The 27,335-nt window shown below is 39.5% G+C and overlaps 1 protein-coding gene across 7 annotated transcripts in view; it reads left to right on the top strand.

Annotated features, from left to right (window-relative positions):
- carmil3 (capping protein regulator and myosin 1 linker 3) overlaps nt 1-27,335 on the top strand; it is a 149,534-nt gene that overhangs the window by 83,147 nt on the left and 39,052 nt on the right. For all 7 annotated transcript variants that reach the window (XM_034702400.1, XM_034702403.1, XM_034702397.1 and 4 more), the window contains exons 16-23: nt 1,573-1,677; nt 8,903-8,972; nt 9,082-9,163; nt 19,084-19,180; nt 19,273-19,327; nt 22,380-22,552; nt 23,527-23,595; nt 24,005-24,098. In XM_034702400.1, the coding sequence (XP_034558291.1) occupies nt 1,573-1,677; nt 8,903-8,972; nt 9,082-9,163; nt 19,084-19,180; nt 19,273-19,327; nt 22,380-22,552; nt 23,527-23,595; nt 24,005-24,098 (745 nt within the window). The remainder of the gene's footprint in view (nt 1-1,572; nt 1,678-8,902; nt 8,973-9,081; nt 9,164-19,083; nt 19,181-19,272; nt 19,328-22,379; nt 22,553-23,526; nt 23,596-24,004; nt 24,099-27,335) is intronic.

The raw sequence follows: 27,335 nt of genomic DNA on the forward strand, positions 1-27,335 counted from the left end.
CCTCTTCCTTACCTGTGGGGAATTGTTCATGCAGTGGGGACTGAAGTGCACGGTGGCCCTGAAGGACAAAACACATTTCCAGAAGATGAAACACTTTTACAAAGTTGGAGACAAATTTACATTTTGGAAAGCAAAACACTTTTACTAAGGCTAAAACAAATGTACATTTAAGGAAAAAATTTTACAAACTATGGAACACTTTTACTGTTCAGTCTGACTCCGTTTAGCCTGAGGCTATGTGGTCTGAGGCCATTTCATCTGAATTCTGACACATGATGAAGGTTTTACGGAGACATGATGCTTTGTCAGCTGAGGTCTGACACCTCTCTCTGAGACCTGAGGATGTCCTAATATGTAAACCATGTCCATCTCAGTTTGGTTTCTCTCCATCAAAACAAACTAACTGACCCCTCACCCGATCACTTCTGGATCACTTCCGGTATTTGGTACATCCCCTTTCCATAAAAATGAAATGTTAATTAGTTTAAGAAACAGTAAAAGTGTTTAATCTTTTGTAAATTTGTATCCTTAAATGCACATTTGTTTTGGCCTTGGTAAAGGTGTTTTATAGAATCCCTTGTCATTGCAACAAGTACAATGAAATTGAAAGGTGCAGTCCTCCATTAGGTGCCAAAAACAATGCACCTAACGATGGAGCAACCAGCCGCAGCGTCCATGCGCGCAGCCATCTTGGATCAAGAATTTCAACAAGAATATATATAGAACAGAAATGTTCATCAAAGACGACGTATTGGCCATAATTCTCCTGTCAGCCACCACCTCTACAGGGTCCAGGACTGAGCTGGCCTTCACCAGTTAGTTCAGTCTGGCTCTCCTGTATCCTGTCCGCCCACAGCAGGTGAAATCCTTCCAATGTGGCGTTCCAAAGTGTTTTGCTGATGTCATTTTGTTTTCCAAAATGTAAATTTGTCTCCAATGATGTAAAAGTGTTTCATCTTTTGTAATTTTGTTTTGTCCTTCAGGACCACCGTAGAAGATTAGCTGCTTTGACATGTTTCAAATACAGATCTGAACCAGTGTTCTACATCTATCCCCTGTAAACAGATAGTCCACTAATGTGTTGTGGCTCAGAGGAATATTGCATGCACACACACATACACACACTCTCACACACCCAGACATATTCCCTCCGTCCTTCCTCTGATGACAGGTTAATGTACTGTATGAGCCAAGCAGATGGTTGGATAATTGGTCAATGTTACCTTTTTAACTGGTGACAGTAATGAATGCAAACTTCACCCTTTCACTGTGTCTGGTTGATAAAATACTGACCTGAATGTCAGAGCCAGCATCTGTCTGCTTCAGACTTACTTTGAGAACGCTCTCTCTCCCTCTCTCTGCTGCTTCTTCTCAGTTTGTCACCTGTCGTTTTTTATCAACGTATGGAGTCGTTCTGTCAGCTGCTCTCTTGTCTACATCAGACTCTTATCAGCTCTCGTCTTTCTCCCACCTTCTTTTATTCTCTCTCTGTCTAACTGCCTGCGTGGGATCCACAGCACACGCACACACACACTTTAAAATATGTCTCTTCTTTTCTCTGTTCTCTTCCAGGAAAGCGAGAGATTCACTGCCGACCTTCCGTCAGTTCTTCAGCTCAGCGTTCAGCCTGACCCATGTCAGCCTGGCCTCAATGAAAGTCCCTCCTGATTCACTGAGGTGAGTCGCTGTCACAGTGGAGGATTTAAAGACACCTCTGATACTCTGAACTTCCTTGAGCTTGTCTAAGATGCAAATATCTTATGAGAAAAGAGGCAGCAGTTCACCCTGTAGTAACCTCATTCAGTTTGACCCTGTGTCATTTTATTTATGCATCCAGGATGATTAGATTATAATTGGTCGCAGCTCAGAGGAAAATGCACGTATAGTGAATTTCAGCACAGCACTGTTTATACACTTGTGTGGTGACAGCAGCTACCTCTGGCCATGCTAATTAAAAAAGTTTATCACTTAAACAAAAATACAACCCCAATTCCAGAAGAGTTGGGACATTGTGTGAAATCCTGACAAAAACAAAATGTAATGGTTTGCAAATCATGAAAGCCAATGTATCTGCAAGACAGCAAATCAAATGTCTAGACTGAAACTTTGTACTGTTTTATGAAAATACATGCTCAATTTAAATTTGATGTCTGCAGCACTTTTCAAAACTGTTTCGACAGAGACAACAAAGCACTGAAAATGTTATGTCATGCTAATGAAACTCCAGGAAGAACATCTCCCATCTAATTACGTTAACTTCTAACAAGTAAGTATCATGATTAGGTATAAAACGGGCATTCCAGACAGGTTGAGTGTCTCAGAAGTAAACACTGAGAGAGGTTCACCACTCTGACAGAGACTGGACAAGAAAATAGTTCAGTAATTTCAGCATAATGTTCCTGAACATCAAATTGCAGAGTTTCCACATTTCATCATCCAGTAAAATGGTAAAAAATGGTAAATGGACTTGTACTTATATATTTCCAGTCTTTCTGACCACTCAAAGCGCTTTGCACTACTTGTCACATTCACCCATTCACTCACTGCTGAACATCAGCGGGAGTAATTTGGGGTTCAGTGTCTTGCTCAAGGGCACTTTGGCATGTGACTGACGGAGCTGGGATCGAACCACCAACCTTTCGATTGATAGACAACCGACTCTACCCACAGAGCCACAGCAACACGGTACATCATTTTAGGTTAGGTTTATTTTGGTCTGCATCAGCAATCAACACTTCCCTCCACAACATAGGAGCCATGTCAAAATAAAAAACAAAAATAAAAACAAAACAATCACTAAGGGGTTCAGCAACCAGGAGAATATATATATACACACACATTGATATGTACATGCATACATAAACATGCATACATAGACAAGTACATTCATGCATACATACAAACATGCAAACACATCCACATGTATTTTGGTTAATGACATGTGGACCAAAATAGATGTAGGCTGAAACCAAGGCTTATCCTGCCTACCCTTTTAGATAACTTATACTGTATAGGCAACATTGTGCTAGTAATTATCTTACTGCCTTCCTATCTTGGCTCATTTTAACTCACTTTAAATTAAAATTTGAATGTAATTTTTAATATATTTCTAATTTTCCTATTCTTTTCTGTTTTATCATATTTGTCATTTTAATCATGTTCTTTTATGCTTGTCTGAATGTCTCCAATGCTTTTAATGTTTCAATGTAAAGCACATTGAGTTGCCCTCGTGTATGAAATGCGCTATACAAATAAAGCTGCCTTGCCTTGCCTTGCCTTATATAAATTTAATTAAAAGATCCAGAGATTCTGGAGAAATCTGTCAGCCAAAGACAAATACTGAATGGCTGTGATTTTCAGGTCCTCAGGCGTCAATGCATTAAAAACAGACATGACTCTGTAATGGAAATCACTGCATGAGCTCAAAATCACTTCTACATTAACAAACGTTGTCTGTGAAAAACATTTTGTTGCTGCATCCACAAATGCGGGTTAGAACTGTACCATGTAAAGAGGAAACTGTATGTAAAGATGATCTAATGGCGACTTCTCTTGGCCAGAGCATTATTAAACATGGACTGAGATGAAGTAGAAAACTTTCCTGTGATCCGATGAATCAAAATTTGACATTCTTTTTGGAAATCATGGAAACTGCAAACATTTACAGAGTGCTGTTAAAATAAAAGGAGATACAAAACACAATGGTAGACAGTCCCCCAACCAAACTGTCTTGAATCATGTTGCTGGCGTCAAATTTAAAATCAGTGCATATTTTTCATAAAACGATACCATATCTCAGTAAACATTTGATATGTTGTCTTTGCACTATTTTCAATTCGATATAGGCTTTAAATGATACGCAAACCATCAATTCTGTTAACATTTAAATAATTTCCCAACTCTTGGAGTTATTGTTTTACAAATAAATGGATACAAAGCAAGGAAATCCGTTAAAGAAACACATCAACCTGAAAGCTATAACGCTTTGTGTTTTTAGTGCCAGTTTAAAAAAAGGACTTGTGGAAAGTAAGGTCTGGAGTACCAGGTGCCAAAGCCCTCACCCTTAACCCAAGCAGCATGTTTAGGGGCTAAGGCACATGCTTCATCATAATGTGAGGAGTTTTAAACCGTTTAGAAAACAGTCTTAATTTGAAACTCATCAATTTGATGGCTGACCACAGCTGTCACAGAGAGGTAATCCTTAGAAGCAATTGAAAGCCTGCAGACCGAAAAGGCCATTGTTTACATTTTCCCTGGCAAGGTTTTGCAGTAAGTAGTAGGAAAGGCAATTTAAGAAAAATCCTTTTTCAAACAGGAAACTTCACAAAAGGATCAGCAAACAGATAAGACGGACCTCTTTGTCCACAAGGGCCACAAAAAATCTCTTGGCTAAACACGAGATCACAGAGTCTGCAAGTAAACAATGGCAGATTGGTTGCAGAGTGTGACTAACGTTAGCCGAAATAGCACTGTTAGCCTTCCATCATCCTTCCAAGTTAATGTCCATGTACCTATGCTGGTTACACTTTGCTCCAGTGCAGTGGTTATTTGCCATTCTAACTAGATGCAACTTTATCTTCATTTCTGACCCAAATAACGCCTCACCTCACCACGCTATGAGGTGCAATCTGTTGTTTACAGCCGGATAGTAGAGCGTTTTGAATTGAGGCATTAGCCTTTAACCAGAGCTACAGACTCAGCTAGTGGCGAATAGCTTAGACACAACATATGACTGGCATTCCGGGACTACGGTGATGAACATACTAATTATTTGTTCAGCTAGCAAGGGTGATGATGTGTTGTTTAGCTGAACACACAGGTCCCTGTTTTTTAAGTATTACTGATAAATACTACAGATGTTGTCAGCAGGATTAATAAGGTTTACATCTAAGTTTGTAGTCCTGGTAATAGATTATAGATAAAATGCAGTTTACTGGGCCTCTAAATTAGAGTATGAGTATTTTCAGTAGAGTGGTACACATCAATATTTAATGAAGTGGAAACATCAACATGCAGATCTGGGTCAGTTTCCTTATTATTGGGTGGTATCAGGATGTTACTGAAGTTATCAAACAGTGATCCTCAGCCAATCATTATGAGGTTTCCTTTCAGTGTCACTTATTTAGAGTTAACATTTTGAAACGTGAGAACTTTTTTAGCTGCTTATGAAACAGATTGAATGAAGACGGATGCCTCTATATGACCTATGAAAACAGACAAGACTATCAGCACTAACAGTGACTGTTTATGTCATTATTTTTACTGTCTGAAACCAGTGTCACAGAGTGGGCATCACGTATAAACGAGGCAAATGTCACAACTTTGAACCCTGCTGCTATCATCACCGCTACTCAGTTTCTTTGTAGAGATTGGTAACCTAAAGTTTCCTTTATTGCTAACATGCTATTGCTATTGCTAATATAGGCAACACAAGGCAAGGCAAGTTTATTTAAAAAGCTCCATCCATACAAAGAGAAATTCAAAGGGCTTTACAGAGTTAAAAAAAACAAAAAACAAGAACAGTAACAATCAACAAAAACACACAGCAAACACTTAAACATCAGAATAGTATATGTGGCCAGTTATGTTTGATCTCGGGTCTTATGATTTATTTAAATAAGGAGGGATTATTCTAAATAATCAGCCCCCCTTCACTGCTCTGAAGTCTGTAACTTGCAGAGTCTTACTGTCCCGCCGGACACAGAATCAAAACTGATCTTGTCTTAACCAAAATGAATCTTTAATTGTTCAATTCATCTCAGAACTTCTTCTTAAGGGTTAAGACTCTCACATTGAATCTTTTCTGTGTCGAGTCGCAGCCCGAAGCTGGCTCAGACCTCTTGACACCCCCGCTGGATGCCCATATGCCCAACATTTAATTGTAGATCAACTATCAGGTTCATTCCATAACGCCATACCTTGTCAGAAAATATCCAATTTAAAATATGACATTAAACAAACATAAGCATGAAAACATAAAATATTTTAAAATCTGAGATCAAGAAAGAAAAAGTTAATTTAGTTATAAAATTTCATTAAAACTCAGTTTGTTAAAAGAAATTAAGAGTTTGTAGTTACAGAAATAAAAACTAACGTTAAACAATGGGTTTGCATCCATTATTGAGCAGCTAAAATATGAATAAATATATAAATATTTTCAGCTTTAATCACTGATAGTTAAGAGTGAGAAATGTTAAAATGGTTGAAGACAGGAAACAGCAGACCGTGGGAAATGGCAGAGTTTTTGATACAGAGACAACGGTTAGAAACCCAGCAGTGCTGTGCTGTTAAATCGGCGCTGTTGGTGTCATCCATGAAAGCTATTGATTTGACATAATGTGTGATCAGTTTGCCTCTGGGGTTGCTCATGTAAGTGAAAGTTAATAACCATTGTCAAGGGGTTTTAACCAGTCAGGATCAATCATCTTACACAGCCTGAAATTCAGTAAGAGAGCCGGGCAGCAAACATATTTATCAACTGCACCTGCATGCCACCAAAACAGCATTTTTGTAACATTTTCCATGCCGGAGATTCTCAAGGAGTTGACTCAGGGTGATTTTTGAAGTCAGAAAACACTACTCATGCATGTGCAGGACAAAACGGGCAAAGAGATGAGACATACTGCTCTGTCCACAGGGGTCACCAAAATGCACACACACAGAGTTCCTCTCAGGAGCTTTGATAACAATTTGAATCAGCTTTAGAGGACAATGACTCAAACGTGTTCGTCCATGTTGACTACAGTAAACTAAACTAATCTCAAGGCGATGCTCCTCACTCATTTGTGAACCAAATCCTCTGTCAGTGTTTGGATCCACTGCTGTGTGTTTCATACCTTCACGATGTGGTTGCAGTGTGTCTCGAATATTTGCTCTGAATGACTTCCTCTCTGAGGCTGATCAGTTCTGACAAGTGAATCACCGTCTGTGACAGCCAACTGGCAAACAATCACTCCCCCCCTTCATTCACACAACCTCTGGACAGGATGCATACACTGAGCTGGCAAAACAAACAGCAATATAAGCCAACAGACGACACTAATATACACATCAGAGAGTCCCTGTAATATTACACTGATGTTGTGTGAGAAATGCCATCAAGTCGTTGTTTAGCAGGGGAAAACATTAGCTGTGTGACTACACGATTTGGGAAATGAATAGAAGCAGTTGGATGGAGTCCTAAGAGTGAGATACAGATCTTCTGGATGAAATGATTCAACTAGTGCATCTTCTGCTCCCAATAAATGTTGTATTGATTTATTTTAATATGTCGCTGAGCTTTTCTCTAAGGGATTTCATGCACAGTGGGAGTTAATGAAATTCCCTGAAATAATCAGGTTAAGGAAGGAAAATAAGCCAACATGGAAGAGTTGCTCATCAGCCTTCCTCCCAAAATTGTTGGGACTGAATTTGAAAAGAAAAATGAGCACATCCGAAATAATGTTATGTTTAGCTTTCCAGAAGGTTCATGGTTAAAAGAAGCTCATGATGAGTCACTCAGCACTTTATTTCTAACTCTGCACATGGTGAGTGTTACCAGCACATTGTTTTTTTTTGCTTTTCCCGTGTCAACAAGCGATTGTGCTGCTGAAAATGTTTAGTCACACTTGACACCTCAGAGTGGTGAACAATTCATTCTCCACTCGAGCTAAAAATGTGTTCACTCCTGAATGCTGTGAGGTGCTTTCGTTTAAAACACTGTTTAGACTTTTAAATTTCACATTCAATCTTCCACACACAGATACAGGCAGACTTTCAGAGTATTAGAATTCACATGCATTGTTCCAGTGTCAAACCTTAATGGAAAGCAGATGCACAGTGGCCTTGAAATGAGAGTGTGAACACTGGAGCATGAGTACAAGCAGCGAACAGGGATGTTATTGGTCAGGGTTTAAAGTGCCAGGCTGGAATACTAATATAGCTCACACCATATGGAGCGCAGTTTGCTTTCAAATCATCTCTGAGTGAAAGTGATCAAACCTCACTTTAGATTTCAAACACTTTCCTTGATAGTGGAGTTTGCTATTTATTCAGCTGACTGGCCTTCAATCAGAGGGCACACATTGAAGCCCCTGCATCCGCTGTGTTGAAGCATTTTCGTACGGGGCTCTGTATCCTCACCAGCTTCAGGAGATCTGATACTACACCAGCTTAGAGAAAAGCAAAGTATCCCCATGGAGATACTATTTCAGCTTCTCTGTTAGGTGTGTAGCCTGCTGTTGGATTCTCAAAGCCAAAAAAAACTCAATCACGAGCAGAGTAAACAAAGCAAACTGCCAACAATTGACAAGACGACTCCTGCATGATGGATCACAGCCAAAAACAGAAGGAGAGGACTCCCCACTTCGCTCTTCTCCTCATTACCTCCTCATGGTGCATAACTCTTAAATGTGTATTCATTGCACAAGAACGACCTCCAGCAGTGCCTTGATGTGCAAATGTAGCTTTCTTTCTGCATCCGGCTAAGCTTAAGTGTGCATGAGCGTGCATGGGCAACAATTGGACACTTCTCCTGAATAAACGTGAGAGGGTTTTTTTAGGTGATTTCTGGGGAGGACTTATTTGGCTAAGGATCTTCTTTTTAAGCTACTTTTCCCTCAATCCTTAAAGAAGGCTCTAAAACTTCTACGTGTGCAGAGGAGAACGTGGGGCGAGGAGTGGTCGGATGATCTCTTCAGGTTGTTAGAAGAAGCAATTGGATTTATTTGGGACTAATCTTTCTTTTTTGCCTTGCCTTTATCCACTAATTGCCTGCGTTTGCACAATTTCGTCTTATCTACACATCACTCTGTTCACTCTTTTCTTACGTTATCTGACTTCTATTAATCTCTCCCTCCTTATCTTAATCTCTCTCTTTTCTTGTCCCTTTTCTCATCCTTCCCTTGCCTGTGTTTCCCCTCAGGGCTCTGTTCCTGGGTCTGTCCAATAACCCTCATATCACTGATTTACACCTGGACATCAGCAGCTGTGAGGTACGCTCTGTCGGTCTGCTCTGCTGTAGGTAGAGTCATTCATCTTCCTCTCAGGTTAACACTCATGACTCTCCCATCATGTTCGCTCCACTCTGTCTTCCTCCCACAGTTGAGGTCAGCAGGCGCCGGCGTGATTCAGGAGCTGTTTCCTCGAGTTTCATGTGTGGGGACTTTAGACATCTCTGATAACGGTAAGAGACGCACGTGCATACATATCAGAGACTCTGAGTTTTCTGTCTTTAATCATGATTCCATAAGATGTGATGTAAAAATATTAATCAAAACAGAATGTGATGGTTTGCAAATCATTTAAAGCCTATATTTAATCAAAAAAGTACAAAGACAACATATTAAATGTTGTAACTAAAAAAAAGTTTCAGGAAAAATAGATGCTTGTTTAAATTTGGTGCCATGACAATATTCCCCTAAAAATGATATACCTATACATACAGTCGGTTAGAATGATTCTAGCATAACCATTGCTATTTGTATTGGGTAAAATAAGTCACCGGCTTTCTGAGGCCCAAACTCAAAACCTACCACACACTTGTCCACACGTGTGGAGATGGTCAGGCCATCACACACACTGAGAATGGGAGTGTTTCATAAGCTGGCTGAGCTGCTCTTACTGGCTCCCTCCAGGAAGGAAGCTGGATGGATTCAGCAATACACTGGTCATAGGCAGGGTTGAGCGACACATCAATGGCCATCGCAATTTTGATGTGGGCATGTGCAAACGATGTGTAGAAACACGGCATGCTGTCACCAGTTTTTCGTTAACCTGGATTTCAGTGAAGGACACTCTAGTCATAGATTGAACCATTTATTGCCAATAGAAATACAGTTATGCTTGGTGCTATAGGCTCTTTGGGTTAGCCAAATGGGATGTTTTGGCTCACCAGAGTGTGCATTGTAAAATCCCTAGCAAGGGTAAAATAGACATTTAGACTAGAGAGGAGGAGGCTGGGGTGGAGGAGGCAATGTCTAACCAACAGCAGCAGAGTGTGGGCAGCAGAGGTGTTGCAATGATTAGCGAGAGAGATGAAGAGATCGGCCGGTGTTTTGGTTTAAACAGCGACCCTGTTAACTGCCGACTCTCAGCTGGATGCATCCCTCATAAACTTCTTTAGAGGATCTTTGAATATCTGATGATGATATTTTGAAATCTTAATAAAAAAATGAAACTAGTTTGCATTCCCAGGAACTCCCTCTGTGTTTCAACAGCTGTGTAAACTCCTCAAACAACGTTTCATTCAGCTGAAGGTCTCCGGTTTACAGGGTCACTTTTAAAACCTTAACACCGGGAGAGACGTATTCACAATGGGTTTAGAAAAGACTACTCTTACAAGCAATCAAGTGAATCACAGCTTCTTCTTTTGAAAAGATACAAAAAGATAGAACAAATTGAAGAAAGAGAAATCAAGTGAATCACAGATGTGTGTGATGTTATTGTGGACTGGGGATGGAATAAAAACACTGCAGGTAATCCACCAATCAGACACGTTAAGCCGAAAGTCCCTGGACCTTTTGAGAAGTACTACCCCTCAAGCAGGGGCTAGTCAGGGGTGAGATTAACTAACCCTGAACTAAATTTAAACCCTGGGTCCACCGGTCAAAAGGCACGTAATTTTGGGGTAAAATCCCTAGTTCCGGGGTAAAGTTCCTGCAGTTGAAAAACGCCTGAAGTGTTTAAATAGCCCGCCTTATCATTATAATAAGCTGTGATTGGTTGTGTGGATAGGAAACTACAATTCAAACTGCAGCCTATCAGCAGAAAACAGCTAAGATGTATGATTTCCATGTCCTGCAGGAACTAACGCAAAGCTTCATGAATCCTAAACATATATCTGATATCCCCTTGATTCAGTCCCTCACTTGAACACATAGAGAGCAGACCTCTGTGCATGCATAGTCTGTGTGTATGTGACACAAGACTGTGAAATGTAAATATGCATGCCACGCTGCTTCTGTAAGGGAGCGGCTTGTTTTAGAGAGACATGTTTTAAGACACTAGTGTATTCCCACTCCTCCCCGAGCTCATTAATGTTGTAGGAATATAGACCGCTCACTGGAGTGTTTACTTATAGTGTCTATACCTGGAGGGTGCATACAGTGTGGGGTTTATATGATGTGCTGAAAAAGACAACAAGTTTCTATCACAGGGCAGGTGATGCAGATTTAACATAATTTCACACATCACTAGAAATTGTTAAAAATGTGTAAGTGAGTCAGTTGTGTTTATTAGTGAAGTTTAGGAAGTAACATATGGCTCAAACTAAGTCTCCTCGACTTCTCCATGTGTGCCAGAGTCACTTTAAGTGGGCACAACACAGTGGGGTCACAGTAGGAGGGATAATTTGAAAGCATACTTGAAGACCCAAATAATGAATAGAATCAATGTATTATTTTAAATGTTTATAGTTTATATGTGCATTACATACACTGCTGTAATCTTGTATAAATGCCTGTAATTCATATCATAATATGCACTGCAGAAAGGAAGTGGTAAGAGAACACTTCTGACTTTCCGCTCTGTACATGGACAGATTTGAGCTCTGTCAGGAAGAGAAACGCACGCACGCACGCACGCACGCACGCACGCACGCACGCACGCACGCACGCACGCACGCACGCACGCACGCACGCACGCACGCACACACACACACAGACAGACAGCCCTACACAGCATAGAGAGTGAAAGTGCTGATGGCTCATCTCCACAATCAGACTCAAAACAAGAGCAAACTACATGGAGCAGCCGCAATCCAGCCATAGTGAAGTGACCTTTCAAAAGTGTTTCAAATCTTCTGGCTTGTTATCTTTTTAGAAATAAATAATATGTATAGAGCTTTTGAACATGAATCATTTTTACATTTAATTGACATCTCGGTTAAGTGCTTCAACTTACTTCCACACAACAATATTTCAAAGTCTAATCATTTCAGAGTTTTGAGATTCAAAATGTTTCAGCTGCACAAGTATGTCTGTCTGTCCTTCCAGAAGTTTGCGATCTCTATGACATCTATGACATTAGGATTTGTAATCACGTGACAGAACCTGGGATGCAGGAAGTGCTCTGGTTTCCATTTGTTCTGTGTGTCTAATTGTCCATTAGTGTTTTAGTTTGTATTGTCTGAACACAGGTAAACAGTCTTTGTGTGGAGCACTGTGAGCAGAACACATTGACAGTAATGTGTCCCAGAACCTGTTGGCAGTTATCTAATGACTGTTTAGCTTCAATTTATCTTCATGAGCTGACGTCTTCAAGCAGATGCAGCTAATAATCCCCTCTTAGATGTCGTTTGTCAGGAACAACTCCATTCCTGGCTCTCAAGTTGCTAGTCAGACTGTTAAGAATGGAAACCTGAGGAAAAAGACCTGAAGTCCTCTATCGTTAACAGCTGGATACACCGAGAGCTCTGAAAGTTAGTCCCAGAGGCTGTCAGCAGGAGATCTGGGTTCTGTATTTATAAAAGAGATGAAATAAGAAACAGAACATGGTGTGTGGTAACTTTTTATGTCCACTGATACAAAGCAGAAGGAGGATGTTAACACGCTGGCTGACACCTCTCAAAGCTTTGACCCAGCTCTGGTAATTTTTCTGCTTATTTCATGTTGATTTCTGCGTCTTCCTTCAGCCTCTGACAAATCCGTTAGGAATGTTAGCTTCTATGGAGATATCTCACCACTTTAGCTGCTTGAACTCTTAACCCCACTGAACCCTGTAATCCCTTTTATCGACCTCTTTGCTGCCACTTACTCTGTCCTTAGCTGCCGGATAAACTAACTTACTTCTTCTTCTACTGCATCACTCCTTCTTTTTTCCATCATTTATCAACCAAACCACAATCACTCAACAATCACTCAACAATCAGACTTTATTTATAAAGTGCTTTTCATATAATGACATTGTAACACAAAGTGCTGAACATAAAAACAACTTAAAATAGAATTTTTAAAAAAAGGGAAAAAGAGAGATAATAGAAATTAAAATAAAAAGCCTTCCCATCCTAATCCCAACCACAGCCCCGACCCCAAACCCACCCCTCAATCCTAAGGTTAAGAACACAATGTATGCAACAACAGTAATAATAATAAAAATACAAATAAAATAAATGAATAAATGAAAAATAAAAAATGAGTTGCTGAACAAACTTACGAGGAAACACTGGAGGTAAAATTAGATTTTAAAACTCAACACAGGAAATTAAAATCCCCAAAATAAAATTAATTTCTAAGATAATAAAACATTAAAAGATTAAAAGAAAATAAGATGCTATACTTAACATAAATAAATAAATGAAATAAAATAAAAAGTGACTAAACTTGAACTAGATAATAAGTAAATAAATAAATAAATAGATAAATAAATAAAATAAAAAGTGACTAAAACTTGAACTAGATAATAAGTAAATAAATAAATGAAGTAAGGTAAAATAAAACTGTTACGAGGATACAACTCAATTAAAAGCGAGACTACTGACCTTTCAAAATGAATCCGGGCTCTCAGCTGCCGTAACATCTTCAGAGATCTTGGCAAAAGCAACAAGTCTTTCATGTGAGACAACAAAAGTTAGCTTTATCTTCACAACTGCAGTCTCCAGGACAGGAGGGCTCTACCACAGGTGGTCTGAACATGATAACTGACAGCATTGTGTGGGGATTACTTATCATTACAAAAGAGAACAGACAGTGATCAGAGTTTTCAAGCAATCTTAAAGAAATGAGAAAAAGACAGAACATTTTGTTGTTTGCCTTTGTGTCGGAGACACATGAGACCCACAAGTGTTTTTAAGCTCCTGATTGACTCTTTACTTTATAATTAGTAATGTGTTTTTTATCATCACAACAACAAAAGCTCAACTGGAGACACTTTCCTGTCCTTGTGAAAGAATGAATGATTCAGGAAAAGCTCCTCTTCGCTCATTGTGGGAACTCTAAAAGAAAATTAAAGTTCAAGATTTTGAGGAAACCATTCTTCAATCTGATCTTCAAGGACTTTGGGCAGCATTAATATTGTTCCAGGAGAGCCACTGCCCTTTAATAAACATAAATGAACACGAGAGCTTAGATTAATCAACAGTATAAGTCAAACAATGTAAACTTCAGAGCATAAGCAGAGGAATAATGAGAGGTGTCAGAGCTCCAAAGCTGTAAGAAAATGATTCAGCAGTCACGTCCAAGCAGCTGATGAACGAGCGAGTGAGTCTGTAAGATGAATGAGGCAGCTGATGTGTGATCACCTAATGAAATTGTGACTTAAAACAACTACAATGACACATTCATTTATAAACGAAGACGTGATTTGTCTTTTATACTCCAGGCTTAGATACCAACAGAACAAAGTGAGTAGAGACCTAGACGTCAGGGACACCAACGCTGCCAAACATCTCAGTCTTATCAATTCAGTCCACTTCAGTTCAGCTGTTCTGTCTTTTGTTAATATAACTTGAAGCTATGTTGCATCATCCATTACAGATGGCTTTAAGTTAAATCACGCTTAATCAGATGCTCAAAGCTATTAGACATAACACAAGCCCAACACACCTGGGACAATTGTAACTGTTCTCAAATATTTAAAGCAATATCACCCAAATTCCCAATATGGCTGCCAATGTTATAAATGTTTGAGCCAGTTGCTTCCTTTGTTAAAGAAGACAGTAGGGCTGTCCCATTACACACACTTCATTGCACTTACACGCTTGGCGTGTGCGTTCATGTGTTTAGTGTCAGGTGCACAAGTGTGTCCCATTTCTCTAACAATCAAAAGTGCAGCGCGCTTGATCTGTACTTAATCTATACTTACGGCAAGACTGCAGCTGAGCTGTATTAGCCCAAGTATAATTCCCACAATGCATCTTGTTGAAGTTTGTTCCCACAAAGTTATTAAAAAGAGCCACAAGATTGCCGCTGGATGCCACTGAAGAAGTTTAAATCCAAGAAAGATGATTTTAAAAATGCAAAATTGGTAACTTTATATTATATTCACATCTTAGCAATATTGTACATATAGCCGTACGTTTGCAGTGAGCCGCTCACACACTACGCAAATGTTCCTTTAACGTTGCAAAAAGTCACCAAAGTGTGTGTGTAACCAAGCACACTCGGCTAAGTGTGGAGAAATGGGACAGGGCCATAATATAATCAACCAACCAACTCGACAGCAAACCATCATCTGCTTAGATTAGATGCTCTTTTCACATCTGCTGCAGACGTGCGTAAAGTGTCATTAACTCTGAAGTCAGACCACACTCTGCTTGAGAGACCTGATGTCAATTAGGGAAGTACAGAAAAAACTCATGTTCCATTTAGACAGAAATTTAAATTCAAAGTTAAGAAAGCATTTAAAATGAAGCAGTATTTATTTAACATGGATACACATCACAGATCAGAGTCTTTGGGGAAATACATTGGTTTGCTGAGCAAGGTGGTGGTCATACATTGCTCCAGAAATGGCGAGATAACATCTGTCAGCTGTGTGTGTTTACATTTGGGTAGTAAAGGATTATAGCATCATGGCAGTAGCATCTAACTAGAGCGACAAGGTGTCAAGAGGCTGGGCTACTGCTTAGACACATCAGATGACCGGCATTTTGCTCCAACAATAAGAATTATATTAATGATTAATTGATCTGACTTATAATTATATTGTTGACGAGTAAGGGTGATGTTGTTAAACTGTTTCGTCAGCTAAACACCCATATCCAGATGGCTGTTCAACATCAGTCTTGTTCTACTTGATGTTTCTGCCTGTCTAAAGTAAGCATATATGCAGAATACTGCACCTTGGATCAAGATGGGATAAGACTTAGTGCCTGATTTACTCAAGGACTGCACAGCTTTTGCGCCCACTAAACATGTGCTAATGAGCCAAAAAGACATTGTCTAATTCACAAAGCACACGCAAAGCGTTACATGCTCCACAAACTGCTCTGCAGAGAAATTAGTGTCTCTGTGTGCTAGTGTTGTTTGAATACACATAAATAAGCCATTACACCTAATTCACTAACACTGGCACTGACAGCCCCACACAGTTAGCGTGTTATGTTCACCGTTTGCTGAGAGCTGCTGGTAAAATGTGCTGCAGTGTTTATAAGCTTTGTTTCACTCAAACCTTTCAGTGATCAAAACATTTCCAACTTTAGATGACCTAAACATAAAGTCTGTTAATATTACTTTCACATTACTGTTATTCTAATAATCAGGAGTTAAATCAGTCTGGCTCACTGAGGCTATTTACGCACCACAGATTGAAATATTATTGTTGTTTTTATCTGAGTAAATTGCTATTTGCTAGTTCAATCCAGGAAGTAAGCTACATAACTGAAATTCATATACATGGATATAATGTAATACCATCAGGATGAGACCTCGCAGCACAAAACTGGAGCAAACTGCTCAGAGCTGCTGAACTTTGTGGGCGTTTTTTGCACTTGAATATCATTAGAAGTTTGTGCCGTGAAATAGACCTTGAGACGGAGCAGATAGCGGGCTAAATGATGCGCAATTCTTGGTGTTAATAGCAGCTGCAATCCATTCATAGCTAATTCCATCCTGAATCTTATCCTATTGGATGTAGATGGGATTTAATCTAATCCTAGCTTGATGTTGAGTCTTTATAAATATCAAACAGAAGTATGGTCTAGACTCTAGACTTTATCGTTTTGTGAAGCGTCTTGAAATAACATTTCTTGTTGATTGGCGCCTTTTGTAAAAAAAGATGAAGCTAGGTTCATCTTTAACCATAGCATTAAAACAATAGCCATTAACTGGAGCTACAGCCCTAGATTGTGGGTGGCTATGTAACAACTTCATTATAATTGAAGGAGTTTTTCAGCCTTCATTCAGTAAAATAAGAATCATTAGTTTAATTGGCTGGTAGTTCTGGTGCCAACGGTTAATCCGTCAGGACGCCCTGAGTTTGTTGATGGGCTGATAGATTATTGATGAAATGCAGATGACAGAGACCCTTAAAGGGAATAAGAACTTTCTTTTAGTGAAGTGGTATGCATCAATATTTCATGGAGCACAAATATCAACATGCAAATCTGGGTCAGTTTCCCTATTATGGAGTAGTATAAGGAACTTACTGATGTTCTTTGTCCATTGTTAAACATGCTCATTTCTAAAAATAACATCATTAAAAATCATCCCAGTTAGTTATGTGTTTCATGTTCTTTGAAAAAGAAAGTTTGTCCTGTGTTGGCAAATCTGAAAACATACATGCAGATGTTTATACATCTGTGATAGGCACATATCTCTTTATAATAAGGATTGATAGACAAATATCAGTGTCTTTTTTTTTTAAAGGCACTATGAGGAGTTTTTAACTGGCTGAGAAACAGACTGAAACTGATACTGATGCCTCGTTATGACCCTCAAAAGCAAACAAGACCATCTACAACAACACTGATACCTTCTCTGTTGTCATTTTAATGCCTGAAACTGTTCTGAGGGGCAGGTGTCAGAACAGATGATTGACATCTCGCTTTAGAAAAACTATTTTTTGGCTTTTTTCATTGCAAATAATCACATTGTGCGATAAATCGAAATGTTGAAAGACAACAGGATGAGGTTATTGTCTGAAGACACTTATTTTGCATGTACAGGACAAGAGATAAGAGGTATCACTTTGTCCACAAGGAGGCGCCAGAATTGATACAAGCTAAAAGTTCCTCACAGCAGCTTTAAAGTTATATTTTTTATAATAATAATATGTTTATTTATATAGAACCTTTCAAGACAGAGGTCACAAAGTGCTTAACAAAGACAAATACACAAACAAATCATCACAATTGAAAATCTGAACAAATAAAAATGAAGACAAAAAATAGAAACAACATGAGCATGGGCACTGCAAGCAGGAGCAACAACAGGTTAAGCATATGCAAGTCTAAAGAAATGTGTTTTAAGCTGGGGTTTTTTAAAGCGTCAACTGAGTCCACAGATCTCAGACTCAGTGGCAGACAACAACAGTCCAAGCACAGTCTCCTCTGGTCTTAAGCCTGGAGTTCAGAACAACCAACAAACTCAGATTAGCTGACCTCATAGAGTCCTGCTTGGAGTAAGGCTGCAACAACTCTTTCATATAGACTGTTGCCTGTCTATGCAGGGTTTTTTTTTTAACACTGTGCAGCTTCTATATAAATACTTGGGGTTGGGATTCACAAGGCAGTAGGTGGATTCATGTTGTTAACTCTGATCTCGGCTAATGATGTCCTCAAAGTTATTTTCTCTTTGATCCTTGTGACTCATTTCCTTGAAACCTTGAAGTTCACTTCTTGATGATCTTTGCTGGATTATTTTAAAGCCACATATGTCTGAGAATGAAGTCAAACTTTCATTTCTGCTTCAGAGAAGAATTCTGTCGTATGCTTGGTCATTTAAAGTTCATCCTCTAACCCTGAGAATGGTTTTCAGTTGTGCTTCACCACTTATACTTCAATCTCAACTAACAATATGACCACTGCCTTAAATCCACACATCCATTCATCTCCTCAATACAATCTGTAATCTGTCCTCCAACACCATGGTTCTGGTGCAGCCCCTCCACCTCGGTGACATCACAGTTTCCTGTCATTGGCACAAGAATAATCTCACATTCAATCCATGAATGCTCATTCAGCCTCAGGTATTTTTTGCTCTCTGAATGAGGCTATTTAGTCCTTGTGACTGAAATATCTTACCATGGTAACTACTTCCTCTTTGCAGCATTCTCCATCCTTGAGCCTTTCAAAAGAAATGTGCGTGGGTCGCAGCGTGGGGAGGGTTAATTGGGAGTATTTTGGAATATCAGTGGGCAGTGGGATTTAGAACCAGAACAGACCATGAGACAAAAAACTGAGCCATGAAATACAGAAATTTTAAACTCCACCTGGCAGAGTAAAACCGTGAGTCACCAGAAGGACAGCTGGGTAAAAAATGTCATTGTAAAAAATCTGCAAACATCTAATTTGTTTATTGTGTTAAAGATGAACAGTCAAAGTTTCCTGCAAGTCATTTTAATGAAGCTACATTTCCAAGCATTGAAGAAACATTTACACTCCAGAGTGTAGTCTTGCTTGTGTTGCACTTGTGCGTCATATGTTGTGTTGTGTTATGTTGTGTGCAGGTTTGGATACTGATTTGCTGGCTGTCATCCCAGCGTTCTCCCGACACCCCTCCCTCAAACACCTGATGCTTGGGAAGAACTTCAACATCAAGGGCAGGTACGGACCACGTGGGGGAACCAGCCGCACAGATGGTGTGGAAGATGATACTGATGATGAATGTCTCCCTCTCCTTCTCTCTGCCTCCTCAGGGTGCTGGATGATATTCTGCAGAAACTGGTTCATTTGGTGCAAGAGGAAGAGTGTGTGAGTTGGATTATGTAACATATTGTGCACACACACGCACAAATCCTCTGTGGCATTCCGCACAGATGCACGCCTACACATGCCTCACAGATTTTGTACCCACACACACACACACACACACGTACACACACATCCTCTGCACACACTCTAACACTTGTCACCATTTAAATTCACCGTTTAAATTATCCTGTCCTCATTCATGTGCATTTAAGCTCACTCTGCCACCTGCCACACTCACAAGGTGCAAGCGTGCACACCAGTCATGTTGTCTGTGGTCTCGGACGAGTGATTCATTTGCTCTGAGTTTATCCTCGAGGCTCCGGGGGCTCTCTCTTCTCTCTCCACTCTGCAAAATCCAGCATGACAAGTAGCTTACTCAATTATTTACCACTGTTGATGGTGATAGCTCACAACTATATTTGTGCACTAAAATACGGTCCCATGCATGTGTGCTGGCGCATTAACAGAGGGACAGATTGGTACATATGTAGGAGATCAAAGGAAGTACACCAGGTTTGTCAGAGACCGGCCTCACTCAGGGTGCGATGTAAACATTAACATCGGATCGTCTGTGCTCGTCCCCTGCAACGATTTGGTTCAGTGCCCAGCGTTAACGCTTCAGTACATGAGTCACAGAAGGCAGAGAGCTTCAGAAGTGAGAAAATGAAACTCCCAGCGGGATATTTGAAATATCTTTATCTTGATGCCTGTCACTCCAAAATAACACAGAAGGCAGGAAAGGGTTGATTGAGCCGAGTATAGAGACTGGATCTAGCTCTGTTAAAATGGAAGGCAACCCACCAACCAGCTCCTCTGAAATTCTACAATTAACAAGTATCAACTGCATTAAACATAAGCATAAAAACAAAGAGTAAAGAACAACATCGACTGCACAAACGCATGAAATGCAAAAAGCATTTCACTGGACTCCTCAAACATTAAACACAAAGACACGTTATTACACATGAATATTTCAGGGAAACACAAAACATGCCGACTTTGTTGAAAAGACCCCTGTGGAGGTTTCACTGAGCTCTTGGAGAAGACTCCTCTAAAGTACAGGCCAGCATTTTTACAGACTTGCGTTTATGTAACTTTTTATTTCAAAAAGCTTTTACTTCTATTTTATTATTATTTTTAGTTTTTATCCATCCAACTAATTAATTGTCTCAAATTGGATCTGTTTATTTTATTTGATTATTTCTTCTTCTTCTTCTTCTTCTTCTTCTTCTTCTTCTTCTTCTTCTTCTTCTTCTTCTTCTTCTCTTCTTCTTCTTCTTCTTCTTCTTCTTCTCTTCTTCTTCTTCTTCTTCTTCTTCTTCTTCTTCTTCTTCTTCTTCTTCTTCTTCTTCTTCTTCTTCTTCTTCTTCTTCTTCTTCTTCTTCTTCTTCTTCTTCTTCTTCTTCTTCTTCTTCTTCTTCTTCTTCTTCTTCTTCTTCTTCTTCTTCTTCTTCTTCTTCTTCTATTATTTTTTTTAATGTTCCTAATTTATCCTTTTCACTTTTTCTAATTTTCCCAATGTGATGTTGTCCTCTTATTCTGAAAACCTTTTATTGTCCTTTTAATGCTTTTATTTACTTATCCATTTTTATTTATTTATGTTATCTATTTACCTTTGAAAAACCTCTTAACAATGATTTACTGGTCTATCCACTTTATTATGTTTAATTTACATGTATTCTTTTTAACTTCTTTAGTTGCATTTTGTTTTGCATTGTTAAAAAGGTGCTATATAAATACAGTTATTATTATTATTATTATTATTATTATTATTATTATTATTATCCAATCAGCAACAGACTCTCAGCACAGCACAAAGAGAGAGGCAGGCAAGCAGAACAAACTAATATCACACCTAAACATTACAAAATAAGACACAAGTCTGATCGTTATAACAGAACACAGTATTTCACTAAACTTGTTTGTTTCAACGTATTTTAACACGGACAGATATTCCCATGTGCTCAATATTCAAAACATATACCGCTGTAAGGAGACGCTGTCCAGACAATGGGGGGTCCAAGGAAAATAAAAAAAAACTCTAATTTTGTTTTCTGAAAGAAAAAGGACAAAAAAAATGTTAGACAGAAAAACAGTTGATTGCTATGCAAAAAGAAATTCAAGATCAATAAATGATTCACCTGCAGAGAGCAAAAAACTGTTTTAAAATCAGGGTCCATCCAGGTTTTTGTATTATTAAAGCATTCAGTTACGTGTTTTGTAATAATTATCATAACATGAATACATTTTTAGATAATTTTTAAGAAAATAAAAAAAACTCTTCAAAGAATATCGATCCCCACAAATAATCTACACTGGATTATATGGAGAATTATTTATTATTTTGCAGTCTCAGAGTATAGATGCCTACAGGTGAAAAAAGTTTGTGTATAATGATTTTTTGTCTTATTTCAACTTTTTACAACAGTTCCATGTCTGAATTTAATTCAGTGGTTCTCTAACTTTTTCTTCATGGCTCTTGAAATACTTTCAAGCCCTCCTCACCTGTTACTACTATACACACAGACACATGAGCAACTTTAAACCAAAAAGCCAACAAGGCACTATTTTCAAATGGAGCAATTAAAAGTGACACTGCAAACTGAGACTTCCAAATACTAATGAGTAAGCAGTCCACTGTTAGTGAAGGAGAAGCCAAGGGTGAGGTTCAACTTCATCATTTTCCATCCTTATTTTAGTAGCTGTGATGTTTGCTGTAGATACATTGTCAGCATTATCATATTAACCAAGCAGTAAACGTAAACCCAAGCCGTTTCTTGTACCAGGCTGTAAACATGTTTATTTGTGCCGTAAAGATTGCCTCTTTTGAATGAGTGTGTATGTGGTTTCTGGTACTTCCGGAGCCAGCCTCAAGTGGACACTCAAGAAACTGCAGTGTTTAACACTCCCACGTTGGCTTCAATCCTCGCGGCTGGAGGTTACTGCTTGGTCCAGACCCGCCCACCAGATTTAGAATCACTGATTAACCCTTGAAAGTGACAGTGTCATTGTTTTCCATCTTCTGTCCTCCCTGCCTCTCCCCTCCTCACAGGCCCTTCAGTCTCTCTCCTTATCTGACTCAAGGCTCCGTCAGAAGGGCACCGTGCTGGTCAACGCTCTGGGCTCCAACACCTGCTTACGGAAGGTGGACCTAAGTGGGAACCTCCTGGAGGACTCCGGGGCCAAGATGCTGAGCAAAGCCCTGCAGATCAACACAACGCTGAGGTATGCATGTGGGTTATTGAATCAGCACCCTTAATGGAGTAATGAAGGGTTTTCCCTGCAGCCAGGGTGAGGCAGGAGAAACATAAGAGGACTAATTTAAAAAAAGGGTCAGAGGAAATGAATATGTTTGGTATGTTTGGAGGAGTGGATATGTGCAGCCTGCTGAGAGGCAGAGCAGTGAATTCACTATGAGCTTCAAAGTGAACCATGCAGGAGATAAGAAGGTAAGACAGGTGTTGGAGGGATAGCAAGGAGAGGGGGGGTGAGAGAGGAGGGGGGAAGTGGCCTTCAGGCGTACAAGATATAGCACCACCTTTGTGTACAAGAAGTGTTTGAGTGAAGATGTTTGCGTTCTGGTGGTGGTGGAGGAAGGAAAGAAGGAGATTAAAACAGAGAGCAGTAGAACAGAAACAGAAGGAAGGATGCAAATATTAGGATGGGGAAAATGGGTATGGACTACAGAGGGAGAAAGTAACGTTGGCACGGGGGAAGGGAGACCTCCCAAGGAGTGAGATTTGGGCTTAGCTGATTGAATTTCTGGGGCAGAGCGAGTCAGGGAGAGGAAGAGGAGGAGGAGGAGGAGGAGGAGGATGGATGAAAGGAAAGAGGGGCTGTAAATGACTGATATATTAAAAACAGGAGTTAGACAGAGAGGAGTGTAGGTGGAGGAGCTGCACTGTGAATAACAGAAGCTCATTAGTTGCATGGTAGTTGTTCATGCATTTCTAATGTTGAGGTATGGACTCTTTTTGTTCATTTAGCAGCAAAGAACGACGTGTAAATGTTGTCTTAACCTTTCTGTGAGGGTTTTGCTGCAAATGCATGGTCAGATAAGTAATTCTAATAAGATACTTTGCCCTCTGCGTGTGTGTGTGTGTGCGCGTAAGGAGCTTTAGAAAGCGTCTGATCTTCCACTTCTCTTCCCTCTCTCTGCCTGTCTTCCCCGATTTCCTCCTGGTTTGATCTGCTCTCAGGAGTGTGACGTGGGATCGCAACAACACCACAGCGACAGGCTTCCAAGATGTGGCGAGAGCGCTGGAGCAGTAAGACGACACAACACACACACACGCACACATGCACGCACACACAAAATAAGAGACGTTTGAAGAGGGGTACACACATAAAAAGGATCAGTCACACACACACACAGGCAGATTACCATCTCTGTACAATGTTTACTATTACACAGCGTTTCATCAGTCCTTAGACGTGCATGTCTGTCAAACTCTTGGTTTTTTTTTTAAGTGTGGCTGCGATGTTGCTTTTCATGTGTGTCTGAGCGTGTAGGTGTGTGTGTGGGTGCATTTGCGTATTAGGGAATTAGAGACAACATTTAAAAGTGCTGCAGGTGTTTTGTTGTTTGTTCTGGTTAACATCACTTTTCTTTTGCATGTTTGTGTGCTAATATCATCCCTCTCTCTTCTCTCTCTTCCTCAATTTTCCCTTCAATAGCAACTTCACTCTTCAGTACATGCCCATCCCCCTCAGTGATGTCACACAGGCGTACCGCGGCGCCCCAGAGAAGACGGACCAGGCGCTGACCAAGGTGAGAGGAGCCCCCGGTCACTCAGCGCTTTAAATTTGCTTCATCATGCAGTGATATAGACACATCCTTACCTGACTCTTGGGGTCAGAGTGATTCCTCGGTTTGATATATGAGTTTCATTTTCTTTTGAATTAGAAGTGATGATTGAACATTTACATAGATTACAATATTACTGCTCTGGAAACCTTGCACTGAAACTGTGCCGTGCATCAAAAGTTTGAAGAGGATTTGTTTTAGAAGTTTTGCTTCTAAAAGGTTCATCAGACATTCTCACACTAACACAGATTTGAAAGATACAGCTCGTATGTTTTTGTGTCTAAAATGGCTTTAGTATTTTACAGCCACAGTCACCAATAGAAAGACCCAGGACTGGGATCGATCCCACAACCCTGAGCACAAAGGCCCACCGCTCACTATTGTCAGCCATTGAATCTTTAGTGCTGTCATTGTGCTGTTGTGTTTTAATCCACTTTGCCAGAACCCAGGAATATTTCTACAAGTACAAGCATCAGCTGTTTTTTTTGTCTTCATCTGTTGGGAATGTATACAATCTCTCTCTTTACAATCTTTCTGAACTTTCTTGTTAACATCTAACAGCCCAGAAGTTGTAATTTTTATAGTTTTTGAATGAAAAATGTGTCAAAAGGAATTCTTTGCATAAACTGGGGTTCAAGTACTGCTGGAAAACTATGTGCATATAGCAGTCCCAGCTAGAATGAGTGGTTTGACTTCGCTAAAATGTAAAGTGAACTACATAAGCCCAAAATGATGGGAATAAACACCCAAAATACAATTAATCATCGGTTCCCAAAATGGCATCTTAAGGCAATAAACACAGAACAAAGCAAATACAAAATGAGGACGGTCTACCGAACTCTTCTAACAAAGGGCTAATGCATTCTCTACCACGTACCTTCATTCATTATACTGGTATTGGTTTATATCCTGTTACCACCTGTTACCCAGCAAGTCAGCGGCAAACCCAGCCTTCAAAATAAAAGCCCCAAACTGGTTCTAACAATTCACACAAAGAAAATAGAAACTTAAACCATCATAGGCGTGACAGATAAAATGTGTGAACACATTTTTGAATACATTTTTACCTTTTTAAAGAGTTATTTAAGTGCGCCACAATGATTATTGTTCTCCTCACCCCTAAAATAAACAGTTAATCAAAATTATAAGACATGATGCTGTAATGTTATTTTAGTAGGTTGAAAAATTGTTGAAAGGAGGTCTTAGCTGTTCAGACCATAGACTGTATAAACAATGGACGTAGTATCCGTGACATCACCCATCTGTTCCTGAGCGCTGTTTTGAAGCCAATCGACGGCAGCCATATTGGAAATGCAGAACTCAACCAGGCAGAGTGTGACGTAAATGGGCGGAGTTTGAGCCTCCTAGCCAACAGCTATGTGTTCCCGTCCGGGAGTCAAATCAGTCATGTCCTTATTTGGTCAAAAACTCATAATCTTAAAATCTTCTGAACCGTCACGTTAGAAAAAAATTCACCCCCGTAGTGTGATAATAATAATACGTGTGCCAATAGAGAAATTAGCTACGTAGAGCCAAGATGTTTTTTGAACCAGGCTGTAAACTTGTTTATTTCTGCTGCAAATATCGTCTTTTTTTAATTGGTGTCTATGTGGTGATGAATTGCAGTTTATAACACTTCCGCATGGGCTTCATATTTTGAGACGGGAGGTTGCTGCTTGGTTCAGACCTGTTTTCATTCTATGCTCAACCTAAGTTCAATTTTGAAATCTTGGTTAGTGCTCACTGAGCAATTCTGATTCTGATTTTCAAGAGACCTTGAAGAGCTACTCCAAATCAGAATCTGTAGAGTTAGATTGAATTTACTCCTCAGTTTGAATCACAAATACAACAAATGTAATCTCCTCAAGTGTATGACAGCAGTCTGTAAACTGGGGCTGTGCTGTTTGAGCGTGCCAATTTGTTTGCCATCCAAACCAAATAAAGATGGACTCTTGACTATTGTAATTTTCCAGGCAGAGGGAAGCAGAGCACCTTTGCACTGCTGCTCTTTTTATCACTACTTCAATGTTCTAGCCTGATGAACACTCACAATAAAGAAATCAGCAAAGTCTGAAATCATCACAATGAATAAGTCAATGTTCATGTAAAGAAGTGATACTTTCTGGCTCATTATGTCCTTAACTAAAGGAATGACCATGCTTTCATGCTGGTTTAACGCAATCAGATGAATTCAAGCTCGCCTTCCGCACATTTTAGCCACTTCAGTGGTGAAAAACAAGTTGTTGTTTTTTAGATTAGCTTTGGACTCGGGACAGAAGAGCTGCTAAAAACATGAAGAAGAGCAGACACAGGCGTAGTTACAACCATCTGGTACTAAAGTTGTTAATATGACCTCACAAGTAGCCATCACTGCAGCAGATCGAGTAAGAGCACACAGCAGACTGTTGTTGCGTCACCCTGCATGATTCTGCCCTCAGATTCTCTCACTTTTTCTACTTCTTCACAGTTAGTTTTGTGCTTCTTGATCATTTTGGGACTCTGTTTACAAAGTTTACAGCCTGTCGCTCTGTTGCTCCCGCACTGCTCTTTGAACGAGGATGCAGATAGAAAAAAACAAGAATGCACTTTGATGTGTCACTGTTTGCTATACAGCAGGTTGTCAAGATTTAGGCTGTTTATAAACTTCTGTTGACGTTTTTTGAACCAATGAATACACAATTCAGATGTCAGATAGAAAGCCTTTCTGCCTTTCTGTGACTTAAAGGCAGTCTGGAAAGTGATGGTTCTTTTTGGCACTGTTTTGCTTCAATATACTTAGACCGGTCACATATCCTGTTTGTTTTTTTGTCTTGAACACTTAATTTATACATTTTCTTTTATAACAGAACTGTTGTATTGCCAACAACTGGAACTAAATAAGTGGTCACGACTTTAAACAACTCACACAAGATAAAAACATTATAATAATTATAAATATTATACACATATTTATGTAAATATACATATTTACAGTTTTTATCAAATAATTTGTCATTTTTTCGAACATATTTCCAACTTTGATCCAAAAAATGTCATTTTTTTCACACGTGTTCAGGATCTATTCTCTTGCAGATAATGTCTTGATCAGTTCCCTCTTTTTTTCCTTTTTTTTAAATGTGCAAGAAATGAAGAGCTTTACAAGAAGAGGGTGACCAAGTGGTAGTAGACCAAATAACAAGTAAACAAGGCACGAATATGAAC

Source organism: Notolabrus celidotus, chromosome 15, assembly GCF_009762535.1.
Source record: "Notolabrus celidotus isolate fNotCel1 chromosome 15, fNotCel1.pri, whole genome shotgun sequence".
In the NCBI taxonomy this organism is placed as follows: domain Eukaryota; kingdom Metazoa; phylum Chordata; class Actinopteri; order Labriformes; family Labridae; genus Notolabrus; species Notolabrus celidotus.